General features: G+C 34.3%; 1 protein-coding gene across 6 annotated transcripts in view; it reads left to right on the top strand.

Annotated features, from left to right (window-relative positions):
• The window catches only part of EPHA7 (EPH receptor A7), a 166,791-nt gene that overhangs the window by 108,130 nt on the left and 44,864 nt on the right, over nt 1–13,797 (top strand). For all 6 annotated transcript variants that reach the window (XM_038134119.1, XM_038134122.1, XM_038134118.1 and 3 more), the window contains exon 6: nt 11,980–12,104. In XM_038134119.1, the coding sequence (XP_037990047.1) occupies nt 11,980–12,104 (125 nt within the window). The remainder of the gene's footprint in view (nt 1–11,979; nt 12,105–13,797) is intronic.

Raw genomic sequence — 13,797 nt, 5'->3', positions numbered from 1 at the left:
GTATGTTAAGTAATCTCTACTATTTTCCCTTTTCTAGCAGTGCTCACATAAAAATCTTCAAAACCTCATAGCTAGGTAATAAGTAGAATGACTACTTTTATCATTGAATGTTTATGGAGGAGTTTCTAAGTGGTTTAGCACAGCTATTTTTTAAGTCAGGGCTTTTACTTGCACGTATAGGGAGAGTAATGAACATTCAGTATATTTATTATCATGGGAAATTCCTGTACCAATAATTTATTTTTTTCATTTCATACAGTAAGCAGTGCTGAGACCATATTCATTAAGGAAACCATCTATTGATATTTATGATTCTGATGTATATCCATCTTAATATGTGTTTTATAATGCATTCATGAGTATAAATAATTACACTGGAGCTTTTTCAAATGAATAAGATATTAGATGGTTGCTCAGAGCATGTAGTTCTATTTCTGTTTCTGTTTACAACCTTGCACATTCTGTTATTTAATACATTGTCGGTCCAAGTAATGTTGTATTGTTTGACTGATCTAAATGTGACCCATATTGTACACTGTGCTCACTCATGTCAGCTCAGTTGCTGTGCTAGTGATGGGCCTTGGAATCACTAATTTTGCATCTCTTGCTGTTGGTGGCAGTAATTTCTACTGTAGACCTGGAGGCTCTCACAGGGAAATAGCAATTAAAAAGTGATCTGCACAGTCTTTGTAGAAAAACAGTAATTTTTTATTAAAACACAGGATTGTGCTGTTGTTAAGACTCAAGTTTAATTGCTTTTGTGGCGTTCCAGTTTTATGGCCTTTTTGCTGTCTCCTTTACAATCTGGAAGGACTTGATAGATATGTAAACACCATTTTCCAGACTCTCATTTAGCAGAACAGCTTATATATATTAGATGCAGTCTGAAGGACAGACCAACCCTACTCTCTCCCAATACCCTAACTGATTGAGGGAATGGAGAATCAGATCTAAAGTTTATTATTTGAGATAAATAGAACCATCATAAACTATTCAAGATACTTATTCACTTTTGCTTATTTTTCCAATATATTGAGTAAATGTGCAATAAAACAGAATCAGCTTTGTTTGGTTGGGTTTTTTTAAGTTTTGGCTTTCTGACGTATTGTTGCATGGTTTTGAGCTACTGCAAAGAGCCCATTTTCATCTCCATCATCCTGAATATTGATTGACATTCAACATTCAGGATGAAAGGAGTCAATGCAGTCACTACTTGTTCACACCATTAAAAATTGAAATAGAATCCAACCCAGACGCTATTCTGGTCTTGTTTCATGGATTTTTTTTTTCCTCTTATAAAATATTTGTTCAGACTTCAATACTACATAGGAATATTTTCATCATTAAATTGATTTTCTGCAGTTTTGAAGCTGGACTTATATAAGTAGTCACAGTATTTAAATAGCAGTTTGCTAAAATACCTCTAGGCTCACCAGGAATTAGACACATACTATTGTATGTTGAAACCTGGATCCTACAAGATTTGCATGAGAGATGAATCTGAGCAAACTCCTGGCTAATTACCTTCAAGAGCTTTAAGGATAATGGAATACCTCCTTAAATTTAGGAGGAAGGAAAAAATTGTAGATAGCGTGTGAGAAAGATGGGGTCTACCTCACCTAAAAAGTACATAAATGTTATGTGTCAGTTTTATTTGCTTTACTAGATTATCTGTTTCTTCTGAAATCAATGCCTAAATTCGCTGTGTAGCCAGTGGAGGAAGTTTTTCAATGGTCTTCAAGTGATATTTTAAAATTCACGGGTCTCAGTTTAAACAGGCAGTCTCTCTTTTTAGATCTTTCCAGTGCACTTACCTCCCTGTTACAGGGAGCAAACCTTTTGAGTGAACTTCAGCACTTAATTTATGTGTGCTGTAGTTGCCTAAAGGGGAGGTGCACCCAGGTGCCTAAGTTATATTTTCTGTATCTCATATAGAATTGCTTCTGAAATAAAAAAGTAAACATCAATCTCTGTGAAATTGGCAAAGTAATTGTAATCTTTCTGTTTAAAAAGATATTAAAAATTGTAGCCAATTAATGATGTAGCTATGTTGCATAATCAGTTGTGGTAATTACATTTTTAATTACTTTACCCTTAGGACCTGATTCTGATCTTGTTTCCATTGGTATAAAGCAAGGATAACTCAGATAAAATCAATGCAGCTAAACTAAAATATAATTGATGAGAGGTCAGAATTGAGCCCTAAATGGTATGCTAAAAGTGGAACTAATCAGAAAGCTAAATGGATTTATAATTTGTGCAATTGACATTTTCGTATTCTAAACCTCCAAGAAGTTAACCTTTGGATACAGAACTTTCCTTTAGAATCTCATAGTATTCAGGGAAGTGAAGGCACTAGAAAGCCTGCTAAAAAACAGAAAAAAAAAAAAAAAGGAAAGATAAAGTTGATTCTGTACAGCTTTTAAAACCACGTAGTAAATTCTTTCATTAAATGATTGATGTGTTGATGTGTTTCCAGCTTAATACATTTCTGTGTCAGACAAGTCTTTGAGCAAAGTTTTCTGGTAAGCAGAACCTGGAGAAGCATTAAACCATAACATGTTCTCAAATAACAACAACAAAAAAAATTCCCCAAATCCAAAGTTGCTATAAGCAGTAAGAAGTTTTAGGATCTAATGTCTACTCAAAGGGAAGAATATTTAAGATCTTTTTGAAATTATGTACAGAGTCTACTCTTTCTGTAATAGATAGTAGGGATACATTTTTTAAAAATCATATTTTATCATATGTAGTTGCATAAGCCCTATAACTATATTACAAGTTTTAATTTATTTGGTGTAAAAAAGAAAATAAAAAAAATTAAAATATTTTCATACAAGATTTGTTTGCTATATTTTTAAGGAAATATGCACATTATGTCTAAATTAGTTTTTGCTGTTGAATAGTGAAATGTTAATTTGTGTTGTATTGTCAAATCAAGCAAATAGCTTTGCTACACAAAATACATTCCCCTGAAGATAAGGGGTTTTCCCTCTGCATTTGCACAAGAGTATTTTTCAAACAGTTTATGCAGACATCCAAAATTACTTCATTTGGGACAATCAACATTGTATCAAATGGATTTTTTCTCAGCTGACAGAACGTATGTGAATTTTTGTCCATCAGGAGAAATTTTGAATATTGTGTTTTTGTCAGTGGCAGTTCTCCACAGCGGTGACCTCTCTCTGGCCGGTGAAACTGCTTCCTCTACAAGTCCTGACCTAGGGAATCAGGGGCTGTCTGCTGTGCCTGACCTTCTCCTCATGGACATGACTTTCCCTCCTGAGCATAGTCAATAACTTCAGCCTTACTTCTGGTATTTATCACTGTAGCAGAGATTCCCAAACGGATATTTATCCTTCTTCCTAAATTCTAGAGATTTATTGCTCTTTGGTAAAAAACAGCTCATAACATGAGAGAAAATGAAAACTGTTCTTGCATGAAGTTCTTCCTGTATTCCCTGTGAGTACTTCCCATGCTGCTTTCAGAAATATGCTCATTTTTAGCAGTGCTATTATGATGCATTTCACAGGAATTTGGAAGGCTGGAACAGAAGTTGTTACATATTTGAGGAATGTTAGTAGAGTAATATTTTTTTCCCTACAGAACAATTATATCTTTGGAAGCATCAATTTGATCAAACCTCTGGCGCATAATTATTGTTTTGTGCTGACATCTTTATATAATATTTATATGGGTTTTGTTAATATTTGATCAACTGTTTTTAATTTTTTTGGCATGGCACTTTGTTTCCAGATTTTGGTTGGCCGTGTCTGAAACAAAATGCATTGTTACGAGGCTGGAATTCACTCTGTTTTGTCTTGGATATCTTACACTAAATAAACATAATCTAACCACTCCACAGGCCTCCAAGGCCACTATTGTAAGTCACCTCTAAAAGTAAAAATTCTTCTCTAAAAGTAAAAATTTCTTTTCTGAAGTCAAACTAGAGTGGCAAACTCAGCTATGAAGCAGCAATAAGAATGTATTAAGGGGATTTTGTTGTTTTGGTTTTTTTCCCATGTGTAGCATCCTTGAAGCTGACATCTATTTGTGACTGAATAGATGACAGCATGAAATTCAATTACAGCAAACAGTCTCAGTCATTACACCTGTCTGCTTCCAGAGAAAAGTATTTGTAAATTGGTTTTTATCCTTCTGTTCCCTAAAACCTATGTCTGTAATTGACACTTGCCAGCAGAGATGACTGGAGACAGAAGGAGAACATTATGTGTCTGAGTATCCCACCAGGGAAAAGAGTATCCTCATCTTTGGAGAGTTTTGTGGTGTTTTGTTTTCTTTAATGAAGAATGATATCTGTGTGCCAAGGATTTACTGCAAGGCTGGTGGCAGATGTTTCTCTAAAAAAAAAAAAATATAGAAAAAGTTATGAAAGATGAATCACAAAATAACACAGGACAAGAGCAAAAGCTCATTAACATAGAAATATTTCTTTTGCGAAGGAAAACAAATGCTTCAGGAGAACAAAAGCCCCTCTCTGTTATTTGTAAGGCTGGTTTGTTACTCTAACACATTTGTAAGAATCAGGTTTGTGCCTGACATGTCAAAACTTATTCACAAAACAAGAGTTGTGGATATCTTGGGAGACAACGTTGTCACTTGTTACGCAACTCAGCATCCGTTCAGCACTGATTGATGCCCAAGTTGCCAGTTTTCAAAGAAATGAGATGCAGACATAACAGTAATATTTGTACCAAATGTCAGGCAGAAGAAACAGGGGAGTTCATAGAATGGGTCTAGATGTAGACTGTGACCAGGAAAAAAAATCAAAACATGATAGACAAGCTGTCAGCCCGATCTTTCCTAACTGTTTCATTTCTTTCTGGTAGATTCTTTTTCTTTCTTTCTGTGGGCTTCCCTCCCCAGAATTTTGCCAGAATAGACAGCATACAGAACTGATCCAACTGCTAAGCTTTGAGTTCAATAAAGGAATTACCTAACCATTATGTATTTCAAATGCATCAGATGTTTAAAATATATGGACAATTAGCAAATCACTACATATTTGGTAATAATGTTATTGGAGCATAAGCATTCTTAGAAATTTGCTAGTGATATTAGGGGAGATCATAATGTATTTATTGTTTTTTTCCTCATGGGTCCCTTCCCACTCAGTATATTTTTTTATTCTATTTTTTAATTTATATTCAACAGTTTGGGCAACTACTGCTTTTGTTCCTCTCTGTAGATCAGCAAGTATTTTGAGAGTTTCTCAGCCATAAAAGTAATGGCAAAACATGTGATGGAGTAATGCAGTCAAGTATTACTTGACTACCTTGCCTGTTCCCATGTACTCGTGACGTCCCCAGGTGGCTCAGAGCAACTGTGTGTGCCTCTGCTGATGGCTTACCCAACACTGTAAGCGCAATGTGTTATATTTATGAGCTGGAAAGTAAAGTGTGTCAGCAAGGAAGTTAAAAAGGTTTCTCTGTAGGATATTGTTAGTGTAAAATATCTGATTTATTTGGGTCTTTTTTTGAATGGTACAGCTTGTAAACACAGTGGGGAATTTCTCTGCCATTGATCCAAAGCAATGGGTACTAATGGCATAATACAGTGGTACTCAATAACCTTTTATCATGGGTTGCTTTGTCATGTGGAGGCTTAACTGAGGGGAGAGAAATGCACTGTAACAAAACAGAAAATCTTGTGAACATCTATCAATACATTTAATGGTTTTCAGTATAAGAGCTATCCTGATATTTTCTGTTATCTTTTTGCATGAATTATGATATAGAATAACATTAAAATTATTGTGCATATTAGTGTAAACATGAAGTGAAATGTCGGCATTTTTTTTCAAAGCATTTCAAGGACAAGCTGCGGTAATTTTCTATCATGGCTTTAGTAGCACTCGAGTGAGTGCAATAGTACAGTGCTTTGAAATTTCTAATAATTTGAATAATTAATTTTTTTTTTCTTTCTTGTAGAAAAGCTTTTGTATCTTTCTAAGAAACAGAATATAAAAGGGAAATAGCTGCACAGTAAAGCGTTAAAATTTGCCCAGTACCAGAAATCTGGTCAAGGCTGTTTTTGCATCAGACAGTTCTATAGAAGTAAACAAAGGCTTGTGTCCTGAAGCAAGGGAGGGCATATATCCTGAGGTGTCCTGTTTCAGACCAGCACAAAAACCAGTGTGGTGCCACATGCTAACCCCCAGATCCCTGACAGCAGCAGCTGCAATTCTTCAAGGTGTATAATCTGTTTGTCTTCCACTATTATTTAGTAATTTTGGCAATTCTGACACCTGTTTCCCTTGAGAGCAAACCAGAACATGGTTGGAGGCCAGGTTATGACTTCACTTTCACTCTTTCTCCCGGGAGCAAATCAGTGCAGAAAGGTGCCCTTTGGGTAATCTGGGTGCAGGACTGTAATAGAGTTTGGGGAGTTTTGTATTCTCTTCCTGAGCAACCATTTAAGAGCTAACAACAGTATAATTTTCTGCTACTATTTTCATATGCATATATACATATATATAGCATATGTATCAGTGCATATATATATGTGTATATATATATATATATATATATATATATATATACACACACACACACGCATTCATTTTACATTTGTTGTTGATAAAATGTCAGATTACAGTCTCACTTAAAATAGATGTAGAGGAAAAACAACTCTGTTATCCAAAGATTTCTGCTAAAAAAGGACACAGCAAAGACATGTTAAAAAGAAATAACAGAGTAGGTTATAATCATTGGGATGCCAATATCCCTGTTTTTCTATGTTTTGCATCTGTTGGCAATGTCCCCTTCAGGCTCAATACTCAAAACACCCTTCAACTGCTGTAGAACACTGTTGCAGAAAAATGTTTTATGTCATGTAAAACTTATATTGGGCCCTAAGATACAGTTTTACAGGGATGTAAAATTGATCTCGTGCCTGCTGTAGGAAAAGCTGGGGATTTTGAATGATTCTTGCGTATCTTCATGGTATGAAAATAAAAGATGCCAAAATCCAAGTTGTCCTTTACGAAGTGCAGTAAGGGTGTTATCAAAGTGGCAGTGTTAGTGTTTTGAATTTAGCAAGTACAAAAGGAAGCTCAGCTTGACTTCAGCACATTATTGCTGTTGTAAGATAGGAAATAATAATTAAAAAAGGAAGTCTGATAGCCCATTCCCTCTTTAAAATTTGTATGACAAGTCATGAAGCTGGAGTTGCAAGCATAAATTTGGTAGAATTTGTTAATACAGGGTTTAGTCCTGCACAAAGAGCCTGTACTCCTGTTAATTTATGAAATTTTCTGTATGAAGTGTGACTGCCAGATTCTAAACCCTTATTTCTAAGAATTTGGAGTATTTTTTTCCGTATATATGAACTACTAAACGCACAGAATGCTGCTTCTAGAGACACTATTTTAAAAGTATCGAATTAAAAGTCTCCATGACTGATGCTGTTGATGGAATTGAGACATATTCAATATTCAGGACTTTAGGAAATCACTGAGATATGGATAGGTATGTTCCTTTTGCTGACTTACCTTTTTTCAGTAAATAGATGTTTACAGCTGATTTTGTGGTAGCAATTGGTACATTATGCCTAATTCCTCTTATATGTTAAAGTCCAGCTTCACATATTTTAATTTTGCAGTTTCTATTGTTTGGGTTTTTTTGGTTGTTGATGTTTGCTTGGCATTTTCATTTGATTGGTTTTGGGTTTTGTTTGTTTAGGAGTTTGTTGTTTTGCTTTGTGTTTTTGGTGGTGATGTGTTCAGGCAGACCTGTCTTTGCCTTCTGGAAAGCACACTACGGATCAAGGAAAATATTAGTCTTGAGAACCGGAGAATAGCTAAAGATAGGGATTAAAGGCATGAGCAGTATTATAATTCAGAATTTTCAAATGACTCTGGACTAAAAGCAGCAATTTCCAAAATAATTGCTACAGTATTCTAGACCTTAATATTTGCAAATTTTAGTAATGTACCATATGCTTGGCTTAGCAGTATGGATGGAACACATCAGTCTACCAGATGCAATATTCTATCTGAAAGAGAATATATCCTTGGAATATCCTGCTCTTTTTGTCACCTCAGTTTTAACTTTTTATATAACTTGATCTGAAAATGATGACCAGCTTGAAATCTATATAACTTGAAGGCTTTATCAGTAAAACCCAGCACAGTTATATTTCTCAGTGGCTGTGATGTTGAAACCTGGGGAAAATCAATTTTTTCTTTTGCTGAATGGTATATTTGAAGCATTTAAAAAAGGTGAATGAGTGTGCTGAGGGCCTGTCATTCTCAAAGTACTTTCTTATGCTGCATGTGTAGGTACATCTGCCTGTTAGCCCTGAGAGGCTGTGTGTGTTTGATGCATTGGATGTTGTGTCAGCAGGAAGGAGAAAAAGAAGAGATGAGGTATATCAGAAAGTTGATAGCAAATGGTGTTTTGAACAGTCTGTATCCCCCCTGTGTAATATATTATGGAAATAATGATTCTGTCAAGTGATGCTTCTTTGAAACCTGGAGTGATACAGTAGGGATTATGCATGCTCAAGTCATTCAGGACTTGGTATATAGTTGCCTGAAAATGCTGCAAAAAGTGTCCTTGCCATGAAAGACTTCGTTAGAGATTCAGTGGCAAGAAGCAGATTGCTAGCAGAAAAACACCCTGAAGTAGTTTATTATTATTGTTATTGTCGTTATATTTTTAATCCTGTTGTTATGGAGTTTTTTGTTGGTTTTTTTTTGCAATTTAATTCCCTAATTTGTCTTGTACTTAAGGATGAATTGAATTCTTTAACTCATTTTCAAGCTAGCTCAAATATAGTTGTTTCAAAACCATAAAAAAGTTGTCAATTAATTAGCATAGATAGGCAATGAGAAGTTGGCTAAAAGTTTAAAAGGAGGTGTCAGGAAGCCATAACAAATAAAACATGAATGTAAAACCATCTGTAAGAAAGCCACAGAGAGAAGCTAGAGGAAGAATATTATACTAGAATAAAGACCAAAATGCTTCTGACCTGTATACTTTCATTAAGCAGAGATCAAGAAATGCAGCCCAAAAGGCAGGATAAAGTTAGCCTACCCTCTCAATGGATTGGCTTATGTGGCTGCTCTAGTTTGAAGAGATTTCTGGGAATGAAAACAAACTGGTGTTCTTTGCCAGAGGAGCATACTCTGGCTTCAGTCAATTTGATGATTCCCTTCTTCCCCTGAAAAACATGGGGACTCACAATACGGTTAAATAGCATGCTGCATTTTAGGAATCTCATGTGTTATGGGAATTATATGCCACATAATTGTCTTCAGAGCTGCCAACATATGCAAGGTTGAACTGTAGGTTTGGACTTTCTCTTTTTCCTCATGTGGTTCTTCTAACAGTGAAAAGTAGCGCAACTTTTTTTTAGTTTTGGGTGCAAAAAACCTAAAACAAATACAAATTACCAAAAACCCTACACACAAACCCAAAACCAATTTGAATGCTGTCTTGCAATGTTGATCAATTTGGGGGATTTTAGTTTGAATGGAAATTCTTTAAGAATGGAATATGCCTGTTTTTTATGTACTTTGTACAGGTGTTAAGCAGGAATGTCGCACAGTGTATTTCATTTCCTCGATTAAAATCTTTCCCCTCTCTCGGTTCCTCTCCTTCGCATTCCTGCTCCTTTCCCACATACACAGAGTTAACTAATAGCAAGTTTATTTTGCTTCACTGCTTTAAGAAAAATGAATGCTGTGGCCAATGGAATGAAAAAATTTGATAAGCAAAAACAAAAAGCAGGAAACATGGAAAACAAATTCCAGTGACCTAGGTAATATAAAATTGTTCAATGATAAGTACCAACATTAACAATTTCAGGCATCTAAAAATGTAAGATTAGCAATTTGAGAAACATTTATCTGGATGAGATAGAAGGTTATACATGAAACATAATGACCTCTCTTGAAATTCATTCAGGATGCAGAAGTTCTTATTTAGGCAAAGAAGACAACTAGTTAATCATGTCAAAGAAAACTAGACAGTAAATTAGTTTGCTGCATTCTAGCTATGAAAAAGAATGTATTTCACTAATTAAAGTGTGAAAATACTCTCAGCTTTTAGAAAGAGAATGCAAGGAGAGTGAGACTGATCCTGGCTTTGTGCAGCAACCCAGGTTGTTGGTCTGATACAATTTTATGATTTTATCATTTAGGCAGCCTAGAGTAAGAGATCTTCAACATTGATTAAATTGATTATATACAGCATAATAGTTCATAGTGAAGATTATCATGCATGGCTTCAAAACCTAATTTTCATGTGTTCTTGGGGCCTGCAATGAAATTTAGCCTACATGAACACACATGTTGTAATTTTAAGAAAACCCTAGAAACTTCAAAATCACATTAAGAAGTTAACAAGCCAATTTAATTTTTCAGAGGTTTATTTTCTTGATTGTGCTTTAGGTATTTTAATTTTATCATTATGTTTTTATACTTAATGATATAGGAGTGTGCATTCCAGATGTTTTAGGTTATTTTAAAAAACTAGAGAAAGTGAAGATCACCTTGTTGCTTGGGATAAGAATTGTATTTTATCTGAAGATTACATAATTTCACATAATGAAAGTTTTATACACAGTTCTGAAATAAGGTGCTGTTTTTTTTTACCTAAAAGATTTAAAATTATCATTTTTTAAACAAGAATTTCAATAAAGAATCAGTATTAGATTCTGTGTTAGAAAAGGATATAAATTTATCCCTAATTTATAGCTAATATCTTTAGTATTATCTCTAGTATATTATTTCTAAAAAATTTATCTCAGACACCTTTCCTGTGTCTGAGTCTGCCCCAAGACTAAGTCCTTACCCATGTAAATGGCATTTAGCTTTTAACTGTAAGGGGCTGAGGGTCAGGTCCTCTCTTTCTTTATCTTTTGCATGAGCAAAATTGATTTCCATTAAACTGAATGAGAACAAGATCAAGTTCTGCATGGTTCCAATACCGTGGTTGTTTTTCAAAGTGCTACAGTTTTACGGGACTTCTCTTCTAGATTCAGTGTGTATGTTTGAGGAAGACTGTGATGTTTGGCCTCCTTTGATGCTGCACATCAGAAAAATATCTACTGTCTTTCTCATTAAAAATAAGTTGAGAAAGCGAGTTATTTTTCAGACTCGCATGGTTTATTACATTCTCTCTTAAACATTTTTATATGAGAGCCAATGTCTCTATAATGCTTCTATACTGGGTTTGGGGTTTTTTGATTTCAAAAGGTCCTTGTTTGTGGGTGGTATTTATTAGGAAACTCAGTGTGTGTACATGTGTGTGCACAAAGTGTGCATTTATTTATATCTCCGTAGAATGAGGCGGAGGAAGACAGTGTCGCCTTTGTTCCATAAGATCTACTCCTTAAATTGTCTTGCACTTTGAAAAAATGCTAAGACCAAATATGGAAACTTAGCTCTAAAGAGAAAATGTCCTGGAAAGGTTGGAACTAATGAAAAAGAGTGGGCTTAGTCTCTTAACAAAGTACTTTTCATCACCATGTCGTAATCAGATAATGTAAGAGATTATTTCTAAGCAGAACTGGAATTAGTCATATCAAATCAGCCTAAATTTTGATTGTGCTTCTAAAAGACTATTTTTCTTTTTATGTGCATATCGGAAACATATGCAATAAATATTAAGATTTTTCATTTACTACATATCAGTCTAAAAATTTGATTTGCTATCATTATCAGAATTAATTTGCTTAATTGTTTTTCCTATCTCATCAATCTCAGTTTTGCAGTAACTCGAACAATAACACCTTTAGCTGTTTGTACTTTGGTTCGATTTCTGTTCCAAGTTTATGAACAGTAATAGGGATCTGCTAGAATATTCATTAGCTTTGAATAGTGAGCTATGAAAAGGTGCTTTCTTTTACCTTAATGAAAGTTGCTCAGCGTGGGGTGGATCAGTAATGACATTTGATTTTAGCCATCCAACGAATTTGCTTTTTATTTATTGACACATCTTGTCCAAACAGCTCCCTCGCAAGTTAGTGGTGTAATGAAAGAAAGAGTGCTGCAGAGGAGCGTGGAGCTTTCCTGGCAGGAACCAGAACATCCCAATGGAGTCATTACTGAATATGAAATCAAGTATTATGAGAAAGTAAGTGCTAAGATTATCTGTAATGTGCAACAATGTGTTGTTTGCTTTATGTTGGCTTGCTGCATTGTGGAACAGTGTTAAAATCATCAGCTATCAACTACCTCGTCTCTCCAAAGTTAGTGATTTTGCTCGTTTTTCATAACTAGCTAAATCCTGACATTATTATTGCTCTCATATATCTCAAATATTATATTGTGGAATACTACAAATGAAATATACACTTGAAATATGCCTTTCTTATATTTTTTTTAATTTTAAAGTTGTACTTGGATATTTTTTACCACTTAATTCCTGGTTTTACATCTATTCTACATTGTGTTTGAAGCTTGTTTCATCTCCTTTTGTATCAATGTAATTCTAGTCTTGAAATGATGTATCAAGTACAACTCCTGACTGCATTTTGTATTTCCTTATGAGCTGGGCAGCTTCTACTGGATGTCTGAAAATTTTCAAAACACTTCCAAAATTTTTAGGAAATAAATATTCCTTATTTTTCCTTTTAAAAAGGACCAGGACTGTGAAATTTATCTTTCACTTGTTCTCTCAACACAATAATAAATTGAAGGCTGCTTTTCAGTAGTAGATGAAGTGATCTCTGTTTCTGGTAGAGTGAAATTGCAATCTTACTGATGTCAGTCGGAGTTTTGCCATTCATTTCAGCATGTCTAGGGCTTCATTCATGATAACTTTGAAGTACTGCAGAATAAAAAAATTCTGACAACCGTAAACTGGATGAAAGCAGAGTGAAGGCAGGTTGTACAGCTCTACGTTTGTCATGGGACCCAGACTAAGTTTGGCTCCTCCAGATTCCTTGGGAAATTGTCTGCATAACATAACATACTCCTAATTTTTATAAAACATTCTGTGAAAAAAAGAAATTGTATTAAAATGAAAAAAAAAAATGAATAGAGGGGATTCTTTGTGGTCACTCATCAAGACATTTCTGCAGTCAAGGTAACAGTACCCCTATATCAAAAAGAGCATGTCAGCTTAGGTAACACAGAATTAGGTAAATTCAGCCCAGATTGAATGTAATATCAAGTGTCATATTTCATTTTCAGTGCTGAATTACACAAATATACTTATCAAAATATCTTTATATGACTGGGGAAAGGAATAAAATTTTTATTTGTTGAGGCTATCTTCCAGTTTAAGTTGTTCACGCTAATGATTCTTATAATAAAATCTAACAGAGAGGTACAGATAGCTAAATAATTTTTGGGAAGAAATTTTACTAATTTTAGCAGATGATTTTTGTCCCTTGAGCATGTGTGTGTACATACACATGCAGATAAAGTCCAAGTATGTTAAAAATGTAACATATTTAACAAGGGCAAAACTGTCCTCTGAACCAAAAAAAAAAAAAAAAAAAATTGAAAACCAAAAACCTGGCATTTCTTTAATGTGCAGAGCAGTTTCTAATCTGTTCAAGTAAAATAAATAATTTAAATGGGTAATGTAAAATGACAGAAAAATTACCAAGATACCCAGCTTTTTATATAATGATAGCTTTTAGAATGTGGCTTTTATTATTTTCCCTATATACTCATTTTAAATAACAAGCAGAATTTCATTGCCAGTTTTCTCTGTGTTTGCAAAGAGAAAAATTGAAGGGTTTTTTTTTTTTCTTTTTTTTTAATGGAAGGACATCTTCCAATATTATACTTAGTACAGTGAAATTAATAAAAGAGAA

Source organism: Motacilla alba, chromosome 3 (assembly GCF_015832195.1).
Source record: "Motacilla alba alba isolate MOTALB_02 chromosome 3, Motacilla_alba_V1.0_pri, whole genome shotgun sequence".
NCBI classification, from domain to species: Eukaryota; Metazoa; Chordata; class Aves; order Passeriformes; family Motacillidae; genus Motacilla; species Motacilla alba.
The sequence above is the reverse complement of the archived record's forward strand: the minus strand, read 5'-3'. Positions and strand labels throughout refer to the sequence as shown.